The sequence below is a fragment of the Leptonychotes weddellii genome, chromosome 7 (genome assembly GCF_054177405.1).
Source record: "Leptonychotes weddellii isolate Sample4059 chromosome 7, ASM5417740v2, whole genome shotgun sequence".
NCBI lineage: Eukaryota > Metazoa > Chordata > Mammalia > Carnivora > Phocidae > Leptonychotes > Leptonychotes weddellii.
The window spans coordinates 52,791,382-52,813,370 of NC_138375.1; the positions used below are offsets into that span (position 1 = coordinate 52,791,382).

At 42.5% G+C, this 21,989-nt stretch overlaps 1 protein-coding gene across 1 annotated transcript in view; it reads left to right on the plus strand.

Moving 5' to 3' along the window:
- Positions 1-21,989, plus strand: part of TENM2 (teneurin transmembrane protein 2) — a 1,103,161-nt gene that overhangs the window by 1,078,764 nt on the left and 2,408 nt on the right. The window contains exons 27-29 of the mRNA XM_081826284.1: positions 8,161-8,457; positions 9,883-11,497; positions 20,457-20,587. Of these exons, the coding sequence (XP_081682410.1) occupies positions 8,161-8,457; positions 9,883-11,497; positions 20,457-20,587 (2,043 nt within the window). The remainder of the gene's footprint in view (positions 1-8,160; positions 8,458-9,882; positions 11,498-20,456; positions 20,588-21,989) is intronic.

A 21,989-nucleotide genomic window follows, 5' to 3' on the forward strand; every position in this document is an offset into this window, starting at 1 on the left:
TGGAAAACAGTGTGGAAGTTCCTCAGAAAAATTAAAAATAGAACTTTACTATATGACCCAGCAATTCCACTTTTGGTTATTTAGCTGAAAAACAAAAACAAAAACAAAAACACTAACTTGAAAAGAGATATGTTCCCCCATATATTGGATTACTATTTACAATAGCCAAGATATGGAAACAACGAAAGTGTCCACTGATGGATGAATGGGTCAAGTAAACGTGGTATTTATATACAATGCAATATTATTTGGTGATAAAAAAGAATGAAATCTTGCTGTTTGCAAACACATGAATGGACCTCAAGAGCATTATACTAGGTGAAATAAGTCAGAGAGAGACAAATACCATATGATCTCTCGTATATGTGGAATCTAGAAAAAAAGCTCATATTACAGAGAATGGATTGGTGTTGCCAGAGGCAGGTGATTAGAGGTAGGAAAAATAGGCTAAAAGAGACAAAAAGTAAAAAAAAAAAAAAAGTTTAAAAAGAAGCAAGAAATAGGGGCGCCTGAGTGGCTCAGATGGTTAGGCGTCTGCCTTCGGCTCGGGTCGTGATCCCGGAGTCCTGGGATCGGGCCCCACATCGGGCTCCCTGCTCGGTGGGGAGCCTGCTTCTCCCTCTGCTTCTGCCTCTCTCTCTCTCTCTGACTCTCATGAATAAATAAATAGAACATTTAAAAAAAAAGGAGAGAAGCAGGAAATACCCCAAATATGCAACCTAACTCTATACCTTAAGGACTAGAAAAAGGACATCCTGAGCCCAAAGTTACTAGAAGGAAGGAAATAATGAAGAGCAGAAATAAATAGACAATAGGCAAACAATAGAAAGGATTAACCAAACTAAGAATTGGTTCTTTGAAATGATTTTTTAAAATTGACAAACCTTGAACTAGATCAATCAAGGAAAATAGAAGATCCAAATCAACAAAATTATAAATGAAAAAGGAGACATTATAACTGATACTACAGAAATACAGAGGCTCATTAAAAGCTACTATGAACAATTATATGCGAACCAACTGGACAACCTAGAGAAATGGATAAATTCTTTTTTTTTTGAGAAATGGGTAATAGGAGACTGAGTCAGTAATCAAAAATCTCCCAAAGAAGAAAAGATCAGACCCAAAGGCTTCACTAATGAATTTTACCAAACATTTAAAAAAGAATTAACACAAATCCTTCTCAAACTCTCCAAAAAATCAAAGAGGAGGGAACACTCCCAAACACATTTTATGAGGCCAGCATTACTCTAAGTGAACCAGATACCAAAACCAGGAAAAAAAAAAGAAAAAAAGAAAACTATAGGCCAGTATCCCTGAGGAATACAGATGTAAAAATTCTCAATAAAATACTAATAAATTGAATTCAGCAGCAAGTATATTAAAAGGATCATTCACCAGGATCAAGTGGGATGTATTTCAGGGATGCAAAGATAGTTTAACATACACAAATCAAGCAATGTAATACATCACATTAACAGAATTTTTTAAATCATATGATCATCTCAATAGATGCAGGAAAACATTTGACAAAAGTAAATATCCATTCGTGATTTAAAAAAAAAACTCAACAAAGAGGGTATAGAAGGAATGTACCTCAATATAATAAAAGCCACTTATGACAAGCCCACAGCTGACATCATACTCAATGGAGAAAGATTAAAAGTTTTTTCTCTACTATCAAGACAAGGATGTTCACTCTTACTACTCCTATTTAACATGGTACTAAAGGTCCTAGACACAACAATCAGGCAAGAAAAATAAATAAAAGGCATCAGACTTAGGAAGAAGTCTGATGGTCTTTATTTGCAGATGACATGATTTTATATAGAGAAAATCCTAAAGGTTCCACCAAAAAAACTATGAGATTTAATCAATTCAATAAAGTTGCAAGATGAAAAATTAACATACAAAAATCTGTAGCATGTCTATACACTTACACTGAATTTTCTTAAAATAAATGCCCCATTTACAATAGCATCAGAAACAATAAAATATTTAGGAATAAATTTTAACTCAGGAAGTGAAAGATTTCCTTTGAAAACTGTAAGACATTGATGAAAGAAATCAAAGAAGACACAAATAAATAGAAAGGTATCCTGTGTTCATGGATTAGAAGAGTTAATATTGAAAAAAATGTCAGTAGTACCAAAAGATGTGGGGTTTGGGTTTTTAAGATTTTATTTATTTTAGAGAGAGAGTGTGAGTGAGCACAAGTGGGGGGAGGGGCAGAGGGAGAGGGACAAGCAGATTACCCACTGAGCAGGGACCCCAACAGGGCTCAACCCCAGGACCTTGAGATCATGACCTCAGCAGAAGTCAGATGCTCAACTGACTGAGCCACCCAAGTGCCCCCCAAAAGCCATGTTTAGGTCCAATGCAATCTTTATCAAGATTTTGAAGGCACTTTTTATAAAAGTTGGAAAAAAATCCTAAAATTTATGTCAAACCACAAAAGACCCTGAATAGCTAAAGTAATCCTGAGAAAGAAAAGCAAGAGGCATCATACTTCCTGAATTCAAGTTATACTATAAAACTATGGTCATTAAAACAGTCTGGTAGTGGTATAAAAACAGACAAATAGACCAATGGAAAAGAATTGAGAGCCGAGAAATAAACCCAAGGATATACAGCCAACTAATATTTGGCAAGGGAGCCAAGAATATCCAATGGAGAAAAGACAGTCTCTTCAATAAATGGTGATGGGAAAATTGAATATTCACATGTAAAAGAATGAAAGTGGCCCCATATCTTACACCACTCACAAAGATTAACTCAAAATGGATTAAAGACTTAAATATAAGACTAAAACTATAAAATTCCTAGAAGAAAACAGGAAAAAATCTTTTTGACATAGGTCTTGGCAATGATTTTTTTTGTATGACACCTAAAGCACAAGCAACAAAATCAAAATAATGGGATAAAACAAACCAAAAAGCTTCCACACAGCAAAAGAAACAACTAACAAAGTGAAAAGACAACCTACAGAATGGGAAAAAATATTTGCAAGTTATATATATGATAAGGGGTTAATATCCAAAATACATTTAAAAAAAAAAAAAAACAACTCATAGGGGCGCCAGGGTGGCTCAGTTGGTTAAGCAGCTGCCTTCAGCTCAGATCATGATGCTCCTAGGATGCAGCCCCACATCAGGCTCCCTGCTCAGTGGAGAGCCTGCTTCTCCCTCTGCCCCTGCTTGTGTTCTCTCTCACTGGTGCTCGCTTGCTTGCTCTCTCTCTCTCTCCCTCTCAAATAAATAAATAAATAAATATCTTTTTCAAAAAAATAAACTCATACAACTGTGGGGCATAGAGATTACCTGAATGAATGAATGAATACATACATACATAATAAAAATGGACAAAGGACCCAGACATTTTCCCATAGAAGATAGATGAACAGCCAAAAGATACATGAGGAGATGCTCAACATCACTAATTGTGAGGGCATTGCAAATCAAAGCCACAGTAACACTGCATCCCTGTGAGGGTGGTCATCAAAAGACAAAGAGTACATGCTGACAAGGATGTGAAGAAAATGGAACTCTGGGGCACTGTTGGTAGGACAGTAAATTGGTGCAGGTGCTATGAAAAACAGTGTGGAGGATCCTCAAAATTTTAAAAATAGATAATATATAATCCAGCAATTCTACTTCTGGGAATATATCCAAAAGAAATAAAAACAGTGTATCAAAGATCTATCTGTATTCCCATGTCCATTGCTGCATTATTTACAATAGCCAAGACATAGAAACAACCTGTGTGTTCATCAACAGGTGAAGGGATAAAAAAGCTGTTTATATATTTACAATGGAATATGATTCAGCCAAAAAATACGAGAAAATCCTGCCATTTGCAACAACATGGATGACTCTGGATGACATTATGCTAAGTGATATAAGTCACAGAAAGACAAATACTGTATGATCTTATTTATATGTGGACTCTTAAAAAAATAAATACAAATGAAAACTCACAGAGAAAGAGATCAGATTTGTAGTTACCAGAGGTGGAGGGTAGGTGGAAAAGGAATTGGAGGAAAGTAGTCAAAAGGTACAGATTTCCAGTTATAAGATAACAAAGTACTAGGGATGTAATATACAGCACGGTGACTGTAGTTGACACTGCTGTATGGTATATAGAAAAGTTGTTAAGAGAATAAAATCCTAAGAGTTCTCATCACAAAGCGAAAAAATTTTTTAAAAGAAAAAAAAACATTATATGAGATGATAGGTATTAACTAAACTTATTAGGGATTTCATTTCATTATACCCATAAGTTTATTATGCTGTATAATTTAAATGTATACAGTGATGTGTATCAACTATATCTCAATAAAGTTAGGGGGAGGAAGCTAATTTAAACCAATGCTGTAACAAAATCCCTTTCCCAAGGGCGTAGTAAATTGGGGAATAAAATCCCACCTTAAATTATCAATGGCTAACATTTAGCACTTACTACTTCTTTATGATTGGTGCACCCAGGCCAGGGGTCAGAGGCCTTATCAACTCTACGTAATAGCAATAAACCCAAATGTTGGCAGTCAGAAGTTAGGGACCCCTCTTCTGGTTTTGCCCATTGTTCGGTTCCTTCTGCAATCCTAGCACCCTCACATACTAATATAATTGTTACAATGATGGTCATGCTTATATATGATTTCCATGTTCTTTCCCATGGTTACATGTTACAGTATATATTCATATATATATGCAGATACACACATGATTATATTATGGTTATATATATATGATTTGCCTGTTAGCCTCTCTCAGGTAACTGAAGATAGGGATTTATATCACTCCAACTGTATTTTAACCAAGAATATACATCAGAATCTCCTAGCCCCTATTCCCTAGGGGGCTGATCAGCAGCTGTGGAGTGCTTTGAGAGAGCATCCCAGGTGGTTTAGAATCACATGCCTGATGGAGAGCAGCTGGTCAGAGAGGTGGTACAGCCTAGAGGTGAAGACACTGAGTTCTGGACTGGGATCCTGGCTCTACCACTTATTATTTGTTTAAGCCTGAACAGGGCACTTAAACCTATCTGTACCTTGTGTGTAGAGTGGGGATCATAGTGCTTGCCTGGGAGTGTTGTGAGGATTAAATAAGATAAAACAAGGGTAGCTCTGAGAACACACTAAGCCCATCATAAATTCTCAAGACACATTGGTGTTGTTCATCCCTGCATTCCAGAGCAGGCACCAAACCTGACACTAGCAGAGATTTAATGTTCAATAAATAATAAATGCACAGGGAGCTGTATGATATTAGCAAAGAGAAGCAAAAAGAGAAATTAGTAAGGAAAGGGAAGGAGGATAGAAGGATGACCAAGGAGATGGGAAATACATAAGCATGATAACCAGCAGCTGGCTCAAGAAACCCTGAAAATCCTTCCTCGTTATTGCCACATTATTCATTCTGCCTAATAAAATGTTGGCAAGGTCTTGAACTGAAATTTTCAAACTCACAGGATTAAGAATCTTGCTGGCCTTCTGCACTTGTCCCAAATGAAGCAACCCCACATAGCCAAACTTCTGTTTCCAGAGGAAGTGATCATTCTGACCCCAGCTTGTGGTTTGCTTTGAATATGGTGACTCTAATTGGGGATCAAGAGCCTCAATAATTCTGACAGCATTAACTTTTGGACCTGTTTTTTTAAAAGATTTTATTTATTTGTCAGAGAGAGAGAGCACAAGCAGGGGGAGCGGCAGGCAGTGGGAGAAGCAGGCTTCCTGCTGAGGAAAGAGACCGATGCAGGACTCGATCCCAGGACCCTGGGATCATGACCTGAGCCGAAGGCAGACGCTTAACCAACTGAGCCACCCAGGCATCCCTGGACCTGTTTTTTAAAAATCCTACCACTCCCCCTTTACTTTCTTGACTGTTCTTCCCTATGGCTGCCTGTTTGATTACATAAATCTTCCATTTGGAGTTGGGTGCCCTGTAATCCCAAGAACCCACCGCCTTTATTCCTATCTCCATGCTTTGATGCATTTTCTTTCTGAAATGTTCTATCTCAAGAGTTTTATCCCCTTCTCTCTGAGATGACTCCATGGAAATGGCAATAGTTTGAGGAATCAAGTAGTCCTGGGTTCAAATCCAGCTTCCACCACTTGTCTAGATTTGTGACCACCTCTGAGCTCAACTGCCCATGTATAAAATAATTTCTACGTGTTGTGAGAATTAAACTGGGATAAGTTATGTAATGTACCTAGGACAGTACCTGTCAAAGCATGAGGGGCTTATATCGGTTTAGATTAGTTTCAACTGCTAGTAACAGAGATTAGAAATAACAATGGCTTAAATAAGATATGTCCTTATTTGTTATGACCTAAAAGGAGTCTAGAGGTAAGCCATTCATGGCTGGTATGGATGACCATTAGAAGATATGTAAGTCAACAGGGATCTAGACTTTCTCTGGATGAGCCCTCGTCCTTCCATCCTCAAAGTCACCCCATACTTACAAGGTGAATGCTGGAGCTCCAGGGATCATAGCCACCTTCCACCCAGGAAAAGGAGGAAAGTGGGAAGAACAAATGGGTGCCTATTTCTCAGCAGAGTCAGTTTCCTTTAAGGTTCCCAGGAGACCCAGCTGACAACTACCACTTACATCATGTTAGCCATCCACTTCTGAGGAAGCTATGAAATGTAGTTCTTTACCTGGGTACAATGCTGCTCCCTAGAATACAGATGTCTGTGGTGTTAGAATTATTCTATGTCTCCCCATCAAGCTATAATATGGAGCCCTCAGGGGCTGTGGCAATGCTTTACAGTTTCTTCATCATTTGACAAGTCAGGGCACTCAATGCATATATAATACAGGAATCAGTACAGCCAGTTAAATGTCTAAGTGGTTAAAAGTGGTTCAAGTGTGAAGACCTAAGTTCCAGTCCAACCCTACCACTTCGTTGTTATGTGACCTTGAGCAAGTATGCGACCTCTCTGCTTCGGGCTCAGTTTCCTTATTTGTCAAGTGGTCCTTGTGAGCACCAACTCAGACAAGAGATGCAAAGTGCCTAACACAATGCCTATGTACAATAACCCCAGCATGTGTTAAAGTTATTATCACCACCACTATCATCACCATCATCACTGTTATTATTAGGTGCTATTGAATTATTAGGTAAGTTAAGGAGGTACCAGACATCTCTCACTTCTCTTTCTTCTGCCTGTTTACGTCTTCCCTTGCCTTCAGTGGTCACCCCAGGGACATCTGGATTTGCAGTCAATTATGTTGAAAGAGCCTGGGCTCAGTCGGCCTCATTTTATTCACTTCCAGCCATCCACTCAGGACTAGCTGAATCTCAAGAATCCCTCTCCTTTGCCCCTAACCAGAGTCTAGTCACCCAGATCTGCCTTCTGAGACAGGCTCTCTTCTCTGATCAGATCAGCTTCTAAATAAATATTAAATTATGTCTAGGTGTGTTCCACTATTCCTTTCAAATCTAAGTAAATCAGTTCCTTTGTTGGAATTCCCCAGCCCTGTTGAGGTCTCCCCACTGATGTCTTGCATCCTTGACAGTGGCAAGAATTTTCTCTAGATAGAAGTAAAGAAGTTCACATAGCAATAAGCCTTCCTATTCCCAGATCTTTGCAAAATATGGATTTCTAAGTCATCCCCCCCACCCTCCTAGGTACCTTTACTTGAGGCTTCAGAAGAAATCTTGGCACCTACTCTTAAAGATCATTAGCTACTCAGCTGGTAATGTGCTCAAAAACGGTTGAAAGTGTGCAAATATACAAATTATCTTGCCCTCCAAGGTGGCCAGGCAGGGCAGTCAGAACCCCAGTGTCCAGGGCTATTTGTATGGCTAATTTATACAGTGCACAATTTTCACTATTCATACTTTCTACGACAGGATGATACTCCTTATAACTGTGCAGTGTATGGTCTACATAACTGCTCACAGCAGCCATGCCCAGATTAGTCATCTGAGACCATAAGCAGCCTCATTTTTGTATCTTAGTGCACCCTACAAATATTACCATTTTCTTTGTGTACCATGACATAAAGAAGTTTAGAAAACACTACTCTAAATAACTTAAAGGTTAGTTCTTCCTCCTGTGAACACTTGTTCCCTGGCCATGTCAGCCATATCCTCCACAGAAGCTAACGTGCCCAGGTGATGTCTCTCAAACCAAGCCCATTGTGTTTTCCCAGGTCCATGGAAGAAATCTCTTGTCCATCGACTATGACCGGAATATTCGGACAGAAAAGATCTATGATGATCACCGGAAGTTCACCCTGAGGATCATTTATGACCAGGTGGGCCGCCCGTTCCTCTGGCTCCCCAGCAGTGGGCTGGCAGCAGTCAACGTCTCATACTTCTTCAATGGGCGCTTGGCTGGCCTTCAGCGTGGGGCCATGAGTGAGAGGACAGACATTGACAAGCAAGGCCGAATCGTGTCCCGCATGTTCGCTGATGGGAAAGTGTGGAGCTACTCCTACCTTGACAAAGTAGGTGAACGTGCTGTCCCCACTCAGCTGGGGCTTTCCCTTATTCACACTTCTCTTCTTAAGCTGACCTGATATACTTTGCCATAAGACATTTAACATCTTTACTTTGACTCTACAAGGTCTCCCCTCATGCTCCCATCCTCACTGGGAGGGAGGAAAATCTGAGGGAAAATGTTATTCATAGCTCATCACTATTACCATTAAAAGGGGAAAAAAAAGTGCTAGACACTTGGTAATGGCAAAAAGAATGGATTGTCTGATTTTATTTAAAAGAAAAAATGCTGTTGAAGCAGACAGAATCATCCCACTGGCATCACGGCTAGTCATTATTTATGATTTGGAAATGCAATGATTCATTTCTGCCTTCCCCGAAATTAAATCATCCGGGTAGGGAATTTTGCCTAAAACTCAAGCACACAGAGCAACATCCTCCTATGTGGCCTATAAGCTGAAACAGCCAATGGATTCTCTCTACATAAGTCCCTATGTCTAAAAGTGTCAGATTCAGGTCTCCATGTCAGAAAGGGTCAGGTTGGAGCAGAAGTAAAAAGAAGTCCTTTTGGGGCACAAGTCAAGACTTTTGAAGGCTGTCCTGGTCCTCTAAGTCATTAGATGGGGGCTTACTCAGCTTGGGCCTCTGCCCTCAACACAGGTTCCATTTCTATTTCTTCCTTTCTTGCCTGTCCATTACAGCAGTCACTTGCAGACAGAGCAGTGACCTCCATAAGAGTGGGACTGCTTCCCTTTGGTCATCCCTGAATCCTGTTCTCATTATGCCATAAAATACTAGAATGGTTGACCAGAGGAAGCAAGAATCTCCCACTTGCCTCAAGTTTGAGGCCATTTTTATCCCCCAAAATCGATGATTCTGGGTTATTTAATCTTTTTAGGAGTTTCTAAATGGAAGATATGCTTTCTCTTTAGATGTAATCAGGGGTGGCCAACACATAGTATTGGGTGTCCCCTGCGGCACCGGTGACAGTCATTTCTAAACAATCTTAGGATTTCTTGTTATTGAGCCCTAGAAGTAAACTCAATGTCCTTCCAGCCCTTTCTACTCAAAGTATGGTCTAAGCAACATCAGGATCACCTGGAAGCTTGTTACAAAAGCAGATTCTCAGGCCACCTCCCCCCTCATCCCTCATCCTCCACCAAACTACTAAATCAGAATCTGACTTTTAACAAGATCCCTGGGTATTTCACATGCACAGTAAAGTTCGGGAAGCACTGGTCCAGGTAGCCACCATAATCCATAAGAATTAGCATGTCCAGTGAAATCAATCTACTCATAATCTCCCATCTAAACTTCCCCATCCTTCATGGCTTTTGAATCGCCATTTCGGGAAATGGAGTAGATTCTGTCCATTTGAGTGCTTGGTCTTAAAGAGCCAACTCATGCATTCCTTCCCCCTTTCCTTCCTCCAGTCTATGGTCCTCCTGCTTCAGAGTCAGCGTCAGTACATATTTGAGTATGACTCCTCCGACCGTCTCCACGCCGTCACCATGCCCAGTGTTGCCCGGCACAGCATGTCCACCCATACCTCCATTGGCTACATCCGCAACATTTATAATCCCCCTGAAAGCAATGCTTCAGTCATTTTTGACTACAGTGATGATGGCCGCATCCTCAAGACGTCCTTTTTGGGCACCGGGCGCCAGGTATTCTACAAGTATGGGAAACTCTCCAAGTTATCAGAGATAGTCTATGACAGTACTGCTGTCACTTTCGGATATGATGAGACCACTGGCGTTTTAAAAATGGTCAGTCTCCAAAGTGGGGGTTTCTCCTGCACAATCAGGTACCGGAAGATTGGCCCACTGGTGGACAAGCAGATCTACAGGTTCTCTGAGGAAGGCATGGTCAATGCCAGGTTCGACTACACCTATCATGACAACAGCTTCCGGATTGCAAGCATCAAGCCCGTCATAAGTGAGACTCCCCTTCCTGTTGATCTCTACCGCTATGATGAGATTTCTGGCAAGGTGGAGCATTTTGGCAAGTTCGGAGTCATCTATTATGATATAAACCAGATCATCACCACCGCGGTAATGACCCTCAGCAAACACTTTGACACCCACGGGAGGATCAAGGAAGTCCAGTATGAGATGTTTCGGTCCCTCATGTACTGGATGACAGTGCAATATGACAGTATGGGAAGGGTGATTAAGAGGGAGCTAAAACTGGGGCCTTATGCTAACACCACTAAGTACACCTATGACTATGATGGGGATGGGCAGCTCCAGAGTGTGGCTGTCAATGACCGCCCAACCTGGCGCTACAGCTATGACCTCAATGGGAACCTCCACTTGCTGAACCCGGGAAATAGTGTACGCCTTATGCCCTTGCGCTATGATCTCCGGGATCGGATAACCAGACTCGGAGATGTGCAGTACAAAATTGACGATGATGGCTATCTGTGCCAGCGAGGGGCTGACATCTTTGAGTATAACTCCAAGGGCCTCCTAACAAGAGCCTACAACAAGGCCAGTGGGTGGAGTGTCCAGTACCGCTACGATGGTGTGGGGCGGCGGGCTTCCTACAAGACCAACCTGGGCCACCACCTGCAATATTTCTACTCTGACCTCCACAACCCGACCCGCATCACCCATGTCTATAATCATTCCAACTCAGAGATCACCTCACTCTACTATGACCTCCAAGGTCACCTCTTTGCCATGGAGAGCAGCAGTGGGGAGGAGTACTATGTTGCCTCAGATAACACAGGCACTCCTCTGGCTGTGTTCAGCATCAACGGTCTCATGATCAAACAACTGCAGTACACAGCCTATGGGGAGATTTATTATGACTCCAACCCTGACTTCCAGATGGTCATTGGCTTCCATGGTGGACTCTATGATCCCCTGACTAAGCTGGTCCACTTCACTCAGCGTGATTATGATGTGCTGGCAGGACGATGGACCTCTCCAGACTACACCATGTGGAAAAATGTGGGCAAGGAGCCAGCCCCCTTTAACCTATATATGTTCAAGAGCAACAATCCTCTCAGCAATGAGCTGGATTTGAAGAACTACGTGACAGGTGAGGACTCTACCATCTCAGTTGGGCAGTGGCTCCCTGTGGGGTGGTTGTCCTGGTAGACTGTCGGGAACTTCGAAAGAAGGTCTTACTTCTGATGATAGGGGAATCCTGGAGACCTATAAATTCTGGTCTGTACAGTATCTAGAACAGTCGAGTGACAGCAGTACAGAGCAGTCTTCAGATCTGTTTGAAGATGTTCTAAGCCCATTTAGTTGAAATAACTTTTATAAGAGCACTTCCTACCCCAAGAGAGGAATGCAGCCTTATGAAGGGGGAAATAATGGGACTGTGGTGTCAGATTCTCTCTTCTACTTATAAGCCAAAGACTTTGGACTAGGTTTCTAAACTCTCTGAGGTGTAGCTTCCTTCTCTGTGAAAAGGTACTAATAAAACCATCCCACAAAGTGATCGTGAGAAGTAATGAACTTATACAGATAAAGTTTAGTGCCTAGCACTTAGACAGTGGATGCTCACAAAAGAGTATCTGCTCATGCTATTACCGTTATCATTACAAATGAAGCATTGAGTTAGCATAGATATGAGATGACTGAGCCCCAGTTCCTGACCTCCCAAGCAGGCTGGCAAGATATAAACAGTCAATGATAATGCAAAGCAGAATTAGGTTTGTGCTACCATATAGGTGTCTGTTCAGTTATTTATTCAATAAGCATTTATAGAGTGGCATTATGCTAGATTCTGAGGATAGAAATGATGAACAAGACAAACACGCTTCTCTCAAAGGGGGTTGTGTATATATCTGTGTGTGGATGACTTCAAGTTTGAAAATTGTGACATAGTGCAGAGGGTCCCGTGTCAAACTGGGCCTAAAGATTGAAGGGGATCTTGATTGGCAAAAATGAGCTCAAGGCTAAAGAAAGACTATGAGTCAAAAGAACATAGGAAGCTTGGAGAAGGGTATGGATCAAGGGGCCAAGGAGGGCAAATAGTCTACTGCCTCATGGTAAGTGAGAAATTGGTAAAATAAGGGTCCCTATCACTTATCTCATCCATATATCTCCATCCATCTATCCACCCATTAACCCATTCAACAAATATTTTCATAATATCTAACATAGACTAATATCCATTTCCTCACCCACATATCTCTATCCATCTATCCATCCACTCTCCCATTTGATGAATATTTTCATAATATCTAACATATACTAAGTATGAGAGATGCAGTGGACAGGAAGATAAGGTCCTTATTCTCAAGGAAAGAAGGAAATCAGGATGGATGGATGCATACATGCATACAGAGGCCAACTTTCAGCAAGAAAGCCAGAGTCATCCCACCTGTCCATGCATTGTAGAGGAACAACAGTAGGGACCCAACTCCAAGGCCCCCAAGCTCCAGGAAACTCACAGCTCTTGGCCATGAGCCAAGGAGACATCAAACCCAAAGGGTCCCTACCCTCAGGTGACCAAGAGTCACTTGTCCACCCTCAAGAAAGGAAGCAGCAGCTGGCCAAGCACAGAGATGCCCTCAATGTCCCATGCTACAGAAGGATGACCTTAAAGATCAACTTGTGGCCATGCCATATCTCATCCTGACGTTCCAGAGCCTTTTAAGTTGAACCCAGCATTCCCCTACAACCGAAGCAGCTGGTACCTTTTAAGCCCAGTAGCTATGACCAAGCTAGTTCCCTCCTGTTCTTCCCACCACACCTCATCGAGAGGCCCTGCCATGGTATTCTGCCATGGTCTCTCTTCTCCATGGCTTAGCATGACTGTTATCCCCCAGTTCACTGCACTTGCAAATTAAAGGACCTCTCAGGAAAACGTACACACATATATGTATGTACATAGTTTCAGGTAACAATAAGTGCTATGTAGATAAAATAGGATAAGGGGTTAGACAGAAAGTGATGGGAAGCACCTCCTATATTTAGGGTGCTCACAGAGGACTTTCTGAGGAGGTAGCTTTAAAGCAGAGACCTTTATGAAGCAAGGAAGGGAGAGGAAGAGTGTTCTAGACATAGGAAACAGTGTGAATGGGAAGGCAGACCATGCCTATCTTAGCCTTGGAAGAATTCCTTCACCCTCCAGAATGTGCTTCCCAAAACACGGCTTGGCATTGGATAACTTAGGGATGAGTCAGCCAGAGTCAAATAAAAAGAAAGCCCTCAGAGTAGGCTGAATGGACACCAGGGCTGCAAAGGTCCAAACAAAATCATTCACAGAGCAGTCAAACACACAGACCCCCTCAGAGACCTCCCTAGTTCTCCTGCAAAGGGGAAAAAAAATTATCAGAATTTTCTGAACAGTAATATGACTTTCCTCATTCCAGCGCTTCACAGAGACTCAATAAATGGGAATCAAATCAAGTTGAACTAAGTCCAACAAAACTGAATCCAGAAACCATTCGAAAGAGTCTAAAATAAAAGGTAGTGTTAGAGAAGCACGTGCAGAGGGCTGATGTGAGCAGTCAAAACTGGGAAAGAAGGACCCAGGCAGAGCAGAGCATCAGACCAGGCACAAGCCCACACCTGCTGCCCATTCAACATGAGCTGCCCCCTGGAGAGAGGATCCTAGCGGAGAACACCAAGTCATTCTCTGCTGTTTGAATGTTGGCTAATCTGTAAACCCCATCTAAATTAGTCTTAATTTGCCACTTAGGAGACGAGCAGAGTGGTTGAACTTGCCGCTCACAATTTAAGCAGAAGTAATTAAGATGTAGTCGGGAGGAACGCAGAGAACAGAACCTTCTCTCACTGGTGCTCAAAAAAAAACATCATTGATGTTTTGGAAACAGAGCTTTCTGAATGTAAGAGGCAGCCGCTGAGGCTGGGGGAGGTTCTGCTTCCTCCTGAGAATGCAAGCACGAAGGAGAACAACATAGAGTACCTGTGAGTTCAGAGGTCCCCAGGTTGGAGCAGAGGTGTAGCCACCAGGAGATGGTGAAGGAGGGCCAGAAGTGCTTCCTTTCCCACTCACAGCCTCCAAAGCAGCACCCTGCCCAACCGGTATTTTTTAAGGTAATATATTGACAATTGATACACCTGTGATAACCAGATATTAGAGGAAAGGATGTAGAAAAACAGACTGGGAGGCAGACTCCCTCCCCCCACAACCTGCAGGGGCTCAGTCTTTTCCAGCTCTGGCATCACAGGAAACTCCTCAGTCCCAGACAAATGGGGGACCCATTCCCAGCCCCAAGCCTGGCCTGTAATTCAGGCCCGTTCATCCTGATGTTAGAACCTGAGTACATCTCAAGACCTCAATGTTAGCCTTGCTAATCATTTGCTGTGTCACTTGGATGATACCTCAAACTTTCTGAGGCTTTGTTTCTTCCTCAGCAAAATGGTGGTAATCATAGCGCTCACCCCATGGGGCTGTAAAAAGTATGTGAGGCCTGCTGTGTAAGGTGCCTAGCACGGTGTTAAGGCTAATAAATGGTAGGGACGCATTTTGTTACTTATAAGCAGCCATGGACTTGGACATGCAGAGGTCATAGATGAAGAGTGGAGATACCACCTCTGCATTATTTTCTGAGGAACGTGGGGAGCGGTCTCCAAATCCACCCCGAAATGGATCCAAAATCTGGTCTAAGCAGCACTGCTTTGGCAAACCTGACACCCCAGACAAATGAGAATTAAGCAAACATCCTAGAAATCATCTGCAATGACTTGTATTTTCTCCCCACCCCTCCTCCCCAGCGGGTCTTTGGGCTTACAAACTCCAGGCACATGTGAGCATAGTGGGATTTTATGGAATTGAATTTCCCTAAGTGAAGAAGAAGGCACAACGTCCTTCTCACATTAACCCTCTTCTCAGATCTACACTTAACACCGAAGATGCTGTTCTGACAGCATTTTTGGAGATGGAGAGTATGCTCGGTGGCCACAACATCATCACATGCCCTGAAGAACATGAGAGGCAAAGAGTAATGAGCCATTAGGAGGGGCCACCTCGTCAGCTCCTGCCCCAAAGGCTCACTCTCTACAGACTGTGTAGGGAGCCTGTCCCCAGAAAACACTAATTACTTCAAAAAGGAAGAGGGGTATTTGTGTGGTGCCAGAAGTGCTTTCTGCAGAATGGAGGAGATGAGCAACTTGAATAAACATTCCAGAATAGGTTTAGACTCAGAAACTAAGCCAAGTTAGAAACTTTAAGGAAAAGAAAAGAAGGTAGAGGACATGCGCTATCGGCCTTCGTGGAAGCAGCCATTAAAATGTCCAGTCTCAAAGACAGGGGGTTCTCAGCATCACCTCCTGAGTACGAGGGAGGGATCCCAGCAATGAAAAGATAGGGATGGGGAGAGTCTTGGAGGGCAAGACCTCTCTTGTCTTTCTTGGAATTCCCCACATACCCTATATATCCCTGATGAAAGATGGGATGATTTTATATGGTGTACAGATGAGGTTATTAAATAAAATGGGAACACAGATGGGGAAAGTTTGCCTCTTTAATGCTCTTTTTATTCTTCCAACTCAAAGAGGAAGTCTCCACCTGATGCTGGTATGTACTTCATACCTCATTAACACTTCCAGTCTCCCCTTTTAACAAAGAGAGTAGGTCTGAGACCCCCTCAGTAGCAGGTAACAAAAATCATGCTCTAATTTAATTGCATTGCTTTGTTTTCTTTGTTTTAATTTTATAGTTATTTTCTGTTTGCATCAAGTGAGTCTGCTTTCCCATTTATGGTAGTAACATGAAGTTTCTTTTTTGAAATGGACTTAAGTGGAACAGGCAAATTTATCTTTTTAATCAGTAAATCAGTACTACTACAGGTGATACCTGGATATGGCAAAACAATCGTGATGAGTGACCATGAATATCCAAAGTTGGGAGATCCATCCTCTACAGCAGCCAGCACCTACCTCGCACAGAATAGGTGCTCTGTAAATATATGATCATTGCTGGATTAGAGCCAGGCTCCTGTCTGCTAGATGCAGACACAAGGCAATTGCAAACCTGTATTCTTAAATGACTCTTCCATAGTAACTACACGTATTAGTGATAGCCCAAGTTATTGAAGGAACTAGTCTGTGGCCAAGGACAATGGATGGATTGTGGATCCCAGATTCCCTCTCATCAGAAGGTTCTTTTGTGCCTACGTGTTTAGTAGCAAAGTCAACATTAAACTCCTCACAGCAGTCCCAGGGCAGGAGGTAGTTATACCTGTCCAGAAGCGTTCTCTCAGGCACCATTAGTTCCTCTGTTACAGTACTCAGGGTAGCTTTTGCCACATATATTCAGTGTTCTTTCATTCATTCATTCCATGTATACCATCAAGCTCCTATTTTGTGTCGGGCATTATCATAGGACCTGGGAGGACATCAGTGGATAAAGCAAAATTTTTAACTCCCTGCCTTAATGGAACTCACATTCTCATTGAGGGAGACAGACAGTAAACAATAAATACACAAATGATACAGCATGTTAGAATGTGATTACTTGGGGGGCAGGGGCTGGAGGATAAACAGAATAAGGGGACTTGGGATTGCCGGAGGTGGAGAAGGGGAGCGGGTTTTAAATGTGGTGGTTGAGTTTGCCTTATTCAAGAGGCAACATCTGAACAAGACTTGAAAGAGGTGAGAGAGCCAAAAAATACTTTTAGGGAAGTACACTCTGGGCAGAGGAGCTTGTCAGTGCAAAGGCCCCAAGATGAATGTGCCTGGCATGTTCAAAAAATAAAGGGAGAGAGCAAGAGAACATGAGGTCAGACAGATAACAGGTGAGTATCCTTACAGACCAGTAGAAAGACTTTGGCTTCTTCACTGAGAAAAATGGGGGCTCCCTGGGTGTTCTGAGCAGAGGAATGGCATGGTCTGCTCCAGGTTTAAAAGCTCACTTTGGCTGTTATGCTTATAAGGTATTGGGGCAGAAAGGTGGAAGCAGGGAGCCAGTTAAAAGTCCAGGTGAAGAGGCGCCTGGGTGGCTCAGTTGTTAAGTGTCTGCCTTCAGCTCAGGCCATGGTCCCAGGGATAGAGCCCTTTATCGGGCTCCCTGCTCAGCGGGAAGCCTGCTTCTCCCTCTCCCACTCCCCCTGCTTGTGTTCCCTCTCTCGCTGTGCCTCTGTCAAATAAATAAAATCTTTAAAAAAAAAGAGAGAGAAGTCCAGCTGAAGGATGATGGGCCAGGATCGAGGTGGTGAAGTGATGACAAGTGGACACAGATTCTGGATCTATTTTAAAAGTAAAAATAAAGGATTTAACCATATGACCCAGCAATTTCACACCTAAGTATGTATAGAAGCAAGAGAACTGAAAACAGGTTTTCAAACAAAAATCTGTACACAAATATTCATAGCAGCATTATTCATAATAGTAAATAAATAAATAAATAAATAAATAAATAAATGAAAACAACCCAGATACCCATTAACTGATGAATAGATCAACAAAATGTGGTATACCCAAACAATGGATTATTTGGCCATGAAAAGAAATGAACTCTACTGATATGTGCTACAATATAGATGAGCCTTGAATACATTATGATAAGTGAAAGAAACCAGACACAGAAGGACACATATTGTATGATTGTGTTTATAAGAAATGTCCAGAATAGGCAAATCCAGAGATAGAAAGCAGTCTGGTGGTTATCAGGGACTGAGGAGAAAGGAGAATGCAGAAGGACTGCTAATTGGTGTAAGGCTTCTTTTTGGAGTGATGAAAATGTTCTAGAATTAAATAGTAATGATGGTTGTACAACATTGTGAATGTACTAGAAGCCACTGAATTGTGCACTTTAAAATGGTTAAAATGATGAATTTTATGTTATGTGAATTTTACCTCAATTTAAAAGAAAGTAAAGGATTTATCAATGGATTTAGATGTGGAGAGTAAGGAAAAGAAAGGGGGCAAGGATGGTGGCTAGAAGGATGGAGTGGCCATTATCTGGGATGGAAAAGTCTATGGACGGGACAGGTTTGGAGAGGAAGAGCAGGAGTCCAGTTTTGGACAAAAGTTTGAAATATAATTAGATAGAGTAGTTTGGAGTTCAAGGAGAGGTCCAGGATGGAGATATAAGTTTTGGAGTCAGCATAAGTATGTAGATGGTATATAGGGCCCTAAGGATGGATCAGATCACCATGTTTGTGAGAGTAGATAGAGTGGAGAAGTTCACAGACTGAGTCTAGGGCATTCCAACATTAAAAAGATCAGGAGGCAGATGAGGAGGAACCAAAAAGGGACAAGAAGTGGCTACCAAGGTAGGAGAAGGACAAACAAGTGAATGTGTTGTCCAGAGAGCCAAGAAAAAAAGAAAGGAGCATTTAACTTGTCAAGTAGCATCAGACTTAGCAACATGGAGGTCATTCATGACCTTGACAAGAGTTGCTTCAGTGGAGTAGTTAGGGACAAAGCCTGATTCAAAGGAGAATGGGAGACAAGGAGCACAGAGAGTTATTTTGATCCTGAGAAGTTTTTGTCAAGGAGCGTGAGAGAAATGGATGGTAGCAAATGGGAGAAGAAGGGACATAAAAGAGATTTCTTTTTAAAGTGGACATTTGGTAGCATGTTTGTATGCTGACCGGGTTGATCCATTGAGAAATGGAGTAATTTGATGCCATGGGGGAGAGAGAGTTGCTGGAGGGATGTCCTTGGGTGCATAAGAAAAGATGCTACCTACTGCACACGTGGAGGACTGACTTCAGCAGCTCATCTAGAGTAAATAGAAGGCAGCAGGAAATATGGATACAGATGCTGGAAGGCCAGTAAAAGTGATGAGAGTTTAGGGGAACTCCCCTCTGGCTGCACTGGGTTTTTTCAGAATAGAAAACAAGGTCAGCTGCTCTAGGGAAAAGGGAAGGCAGATGCTGACGGTTTTAGGAGAGAGAAGAAGATGTAACATCACCCAGCAGAAGAGGAGAATGACTAATGAAGGAAGGGAACAATGTCAGGCAGCAGGAAGGCACAACTGGGGTTCACAGTCAGGAATTTGAAGGGACACCAGTCAGTTTGTTAGTTACATTACGTTTCTCTGTAACTATGTAACTACGTAACTACCGTATGTTAGTTAGTTATGTTTGTTTCTCCAGCCACATTCAGCTGCACAGGTACAAAGAAGGCATGGGCAAATACATGGATTTAACCAAAATTGTGATTTCACCAAGCAAGTGTGATAAAGTGAGAAAGGGACACAGGATCTGAGAATATATACAAGGGATGATTCTAATGATTGGCCATGGACATGTGCTAGGTAAGAAAAGAGACCAAGATGTTGAGGAATAGGGACAAGAAGCTTAGGATGGATTGAAGAGCCTAGGGAGGAGGGGAGCAAGGGACTCAGCCATGACCCTGGCAGGGTAAGTCTTACTCTGAACACACGAGAGCGCTCTCTAGCCTCTCTTTGAAGAGTGGGCATCCAGGAAAAGGGTCTCAGAAGCCAGAAGACTTTGTGCCTTCCACATACTTTTGGAACACCCTCTCCATAATGAGCGAGCCTCAGTGCAGTCCCCCACCCCTGCCAATGTCTGCACAGTGTTAATAATCATCCCTTATCCGTCTAGTTGTTCATTGTACCTCCAGCTTCCAAACACATCAACTGGCCTATAACAAATGTTCCTTTAAATACTTGCTAAATGAAGGAGTTCCTATTTACTGAGCGATCTATGTGCCAGGCACGGTGACAAGGATTTCTCCTACTTTCACAACAACCCAACATTGGTACAGTTATTATCCCAATTCACATCTGAGGAACCAAAAGCTTAGAGAGGAGCAGGAACTTACCCAAGGTCACACAGTAAGAGGAATCGAAACTAGATCTTACTCCAGCACTGGCCCCCTCAATCACCGCACGGGGTTATCAAGTGACCAAGGTTGGAAGGACATCCTTCCCAGGACCCATGTAAAGCGACTCTGGGTCTGGACCAGGAGACCCTCACAAGCTCTCGCCTCTCTCCCTTGCTGGCCTCCACACCCAACCACCCATTTTGTTTTCTCTCTCCAAGATCCTCAACTGCTTTCCACCCATTACTATTCAGAAATCTTTATTTTTGTTTCCACCCTAGATGTGAAAAGCTGGCTTGTGATGTTTGGATTTCAGCTTAGCAACATAATTCCTGGCTTCCCAAGAGCCAAAATGTATTTCGTGCCTCCTCCCTATGAATTGTCAGAGAGTCAAGCCAGTGAGAATGGACAGGTAAGCGGAGGTTCCTGCCAAGAATCTGAATGATTGTCCTCATTCCCTTTTTTTTTTTTTTAAATAATACATTATATGTCCTCATTCCCTTTTGCAAACGGAACCGCATGGGAGCCAAGGGAATGTCAGTAGAAGAGGCAAACATCGGAGCTGGGTATAAAAAGGTGCATGAAACATTGTGACTTCCCAGGAAAGCAAATGTCAGTGCTGTCACCTGTCTGACACAGCACATATTTCTTCCCAACCTCAATTATTACCTTAATTGTGGTATCATTATCTATTCAGTATATACCCTTGAGTCACTCCTTGATTAACAACAGCACAGAGAAATCTAGCAGCAACCTACCATCTGCACTGCCTATAAGATTACAACCCTTTTGGCTTTTATGGGACGTAATATAATGGTGGTTTGCAGTTTCTATCCCATTAAAGAATATTTTTATGCCTGACATAAAACCTCAGCATTTTATAGCCCAAATGTACACAGATTAAGTTTTCAGAACATAATTTGTGTTTGGGTCTTGCAGTGATGACCGAGAGGTGGTCAGTTTCTATTTGGGTGCTGCTGAGACGTCCGGCACGGTCCAACAGGAGGGGTGGGTGTCGGTGTTCAGATAACCCGTTACAGGACAGCGCCCAGCAACGTAAAAGTCTAAAAGGTCTCAGCTGCTCTGAATAATCATCCACACTGTATAACTAGAGAGAGACAAGGAGGGGCTGGTGGGTAATTGAGAACAACGTTCTCTCTGTTCTGCCCTGTGGGGACCACTCAGTGGATGAATAGCCATCATTTCTCTCATTTATCTAAGTGCCGTTACCTCCCAAACACAGCCTCTTCCATTATCCCAGTCTGTCCCCCAACCACCAATTGAGATGAGTTGTAATTTGTGAGTAGAGAGTTCAAGGCCAAGGAGATAATGGTGATTTCGTCCCTCTGCAGAACCAGAGCAAAGATCCAAAGCAAATGACTCAAAGCCCGGGGATATTCCCTCCAGCCCACGATGCCAGAACCTCTTAGTCTGGTGCTTCTCAAACATTAATATGCACACAAACCACCTAGGGTGTGTCCTATTAAGGTGCAGCTTCTGACTCAATAGGTCCGGAGTGAGACCTGAGATTCTGCTTTTCTAACAAGGCAGGTCCTGGCAATTTCTCTGCTGTTAGCCATGCTTTAAGTCGCAAGGTCTTAACCCAAGGAAGTTAATGAATACCCAGGGCATTGGCCTTGAAAAACATCTAGGTCACAACAGCAGGGTTTATAGCTTCTCAAAGGAACCCCCTGCCCTTTAAGTCAGGATATTCCTGGGTCTGAAGTGTGCAAGGCAGCTCCAAACCATCCGAGAGCAGAGTGACTCTCTCTTCTCCGATAACGGAGACACGTGGTAAGTGGGTAGGACGAGGT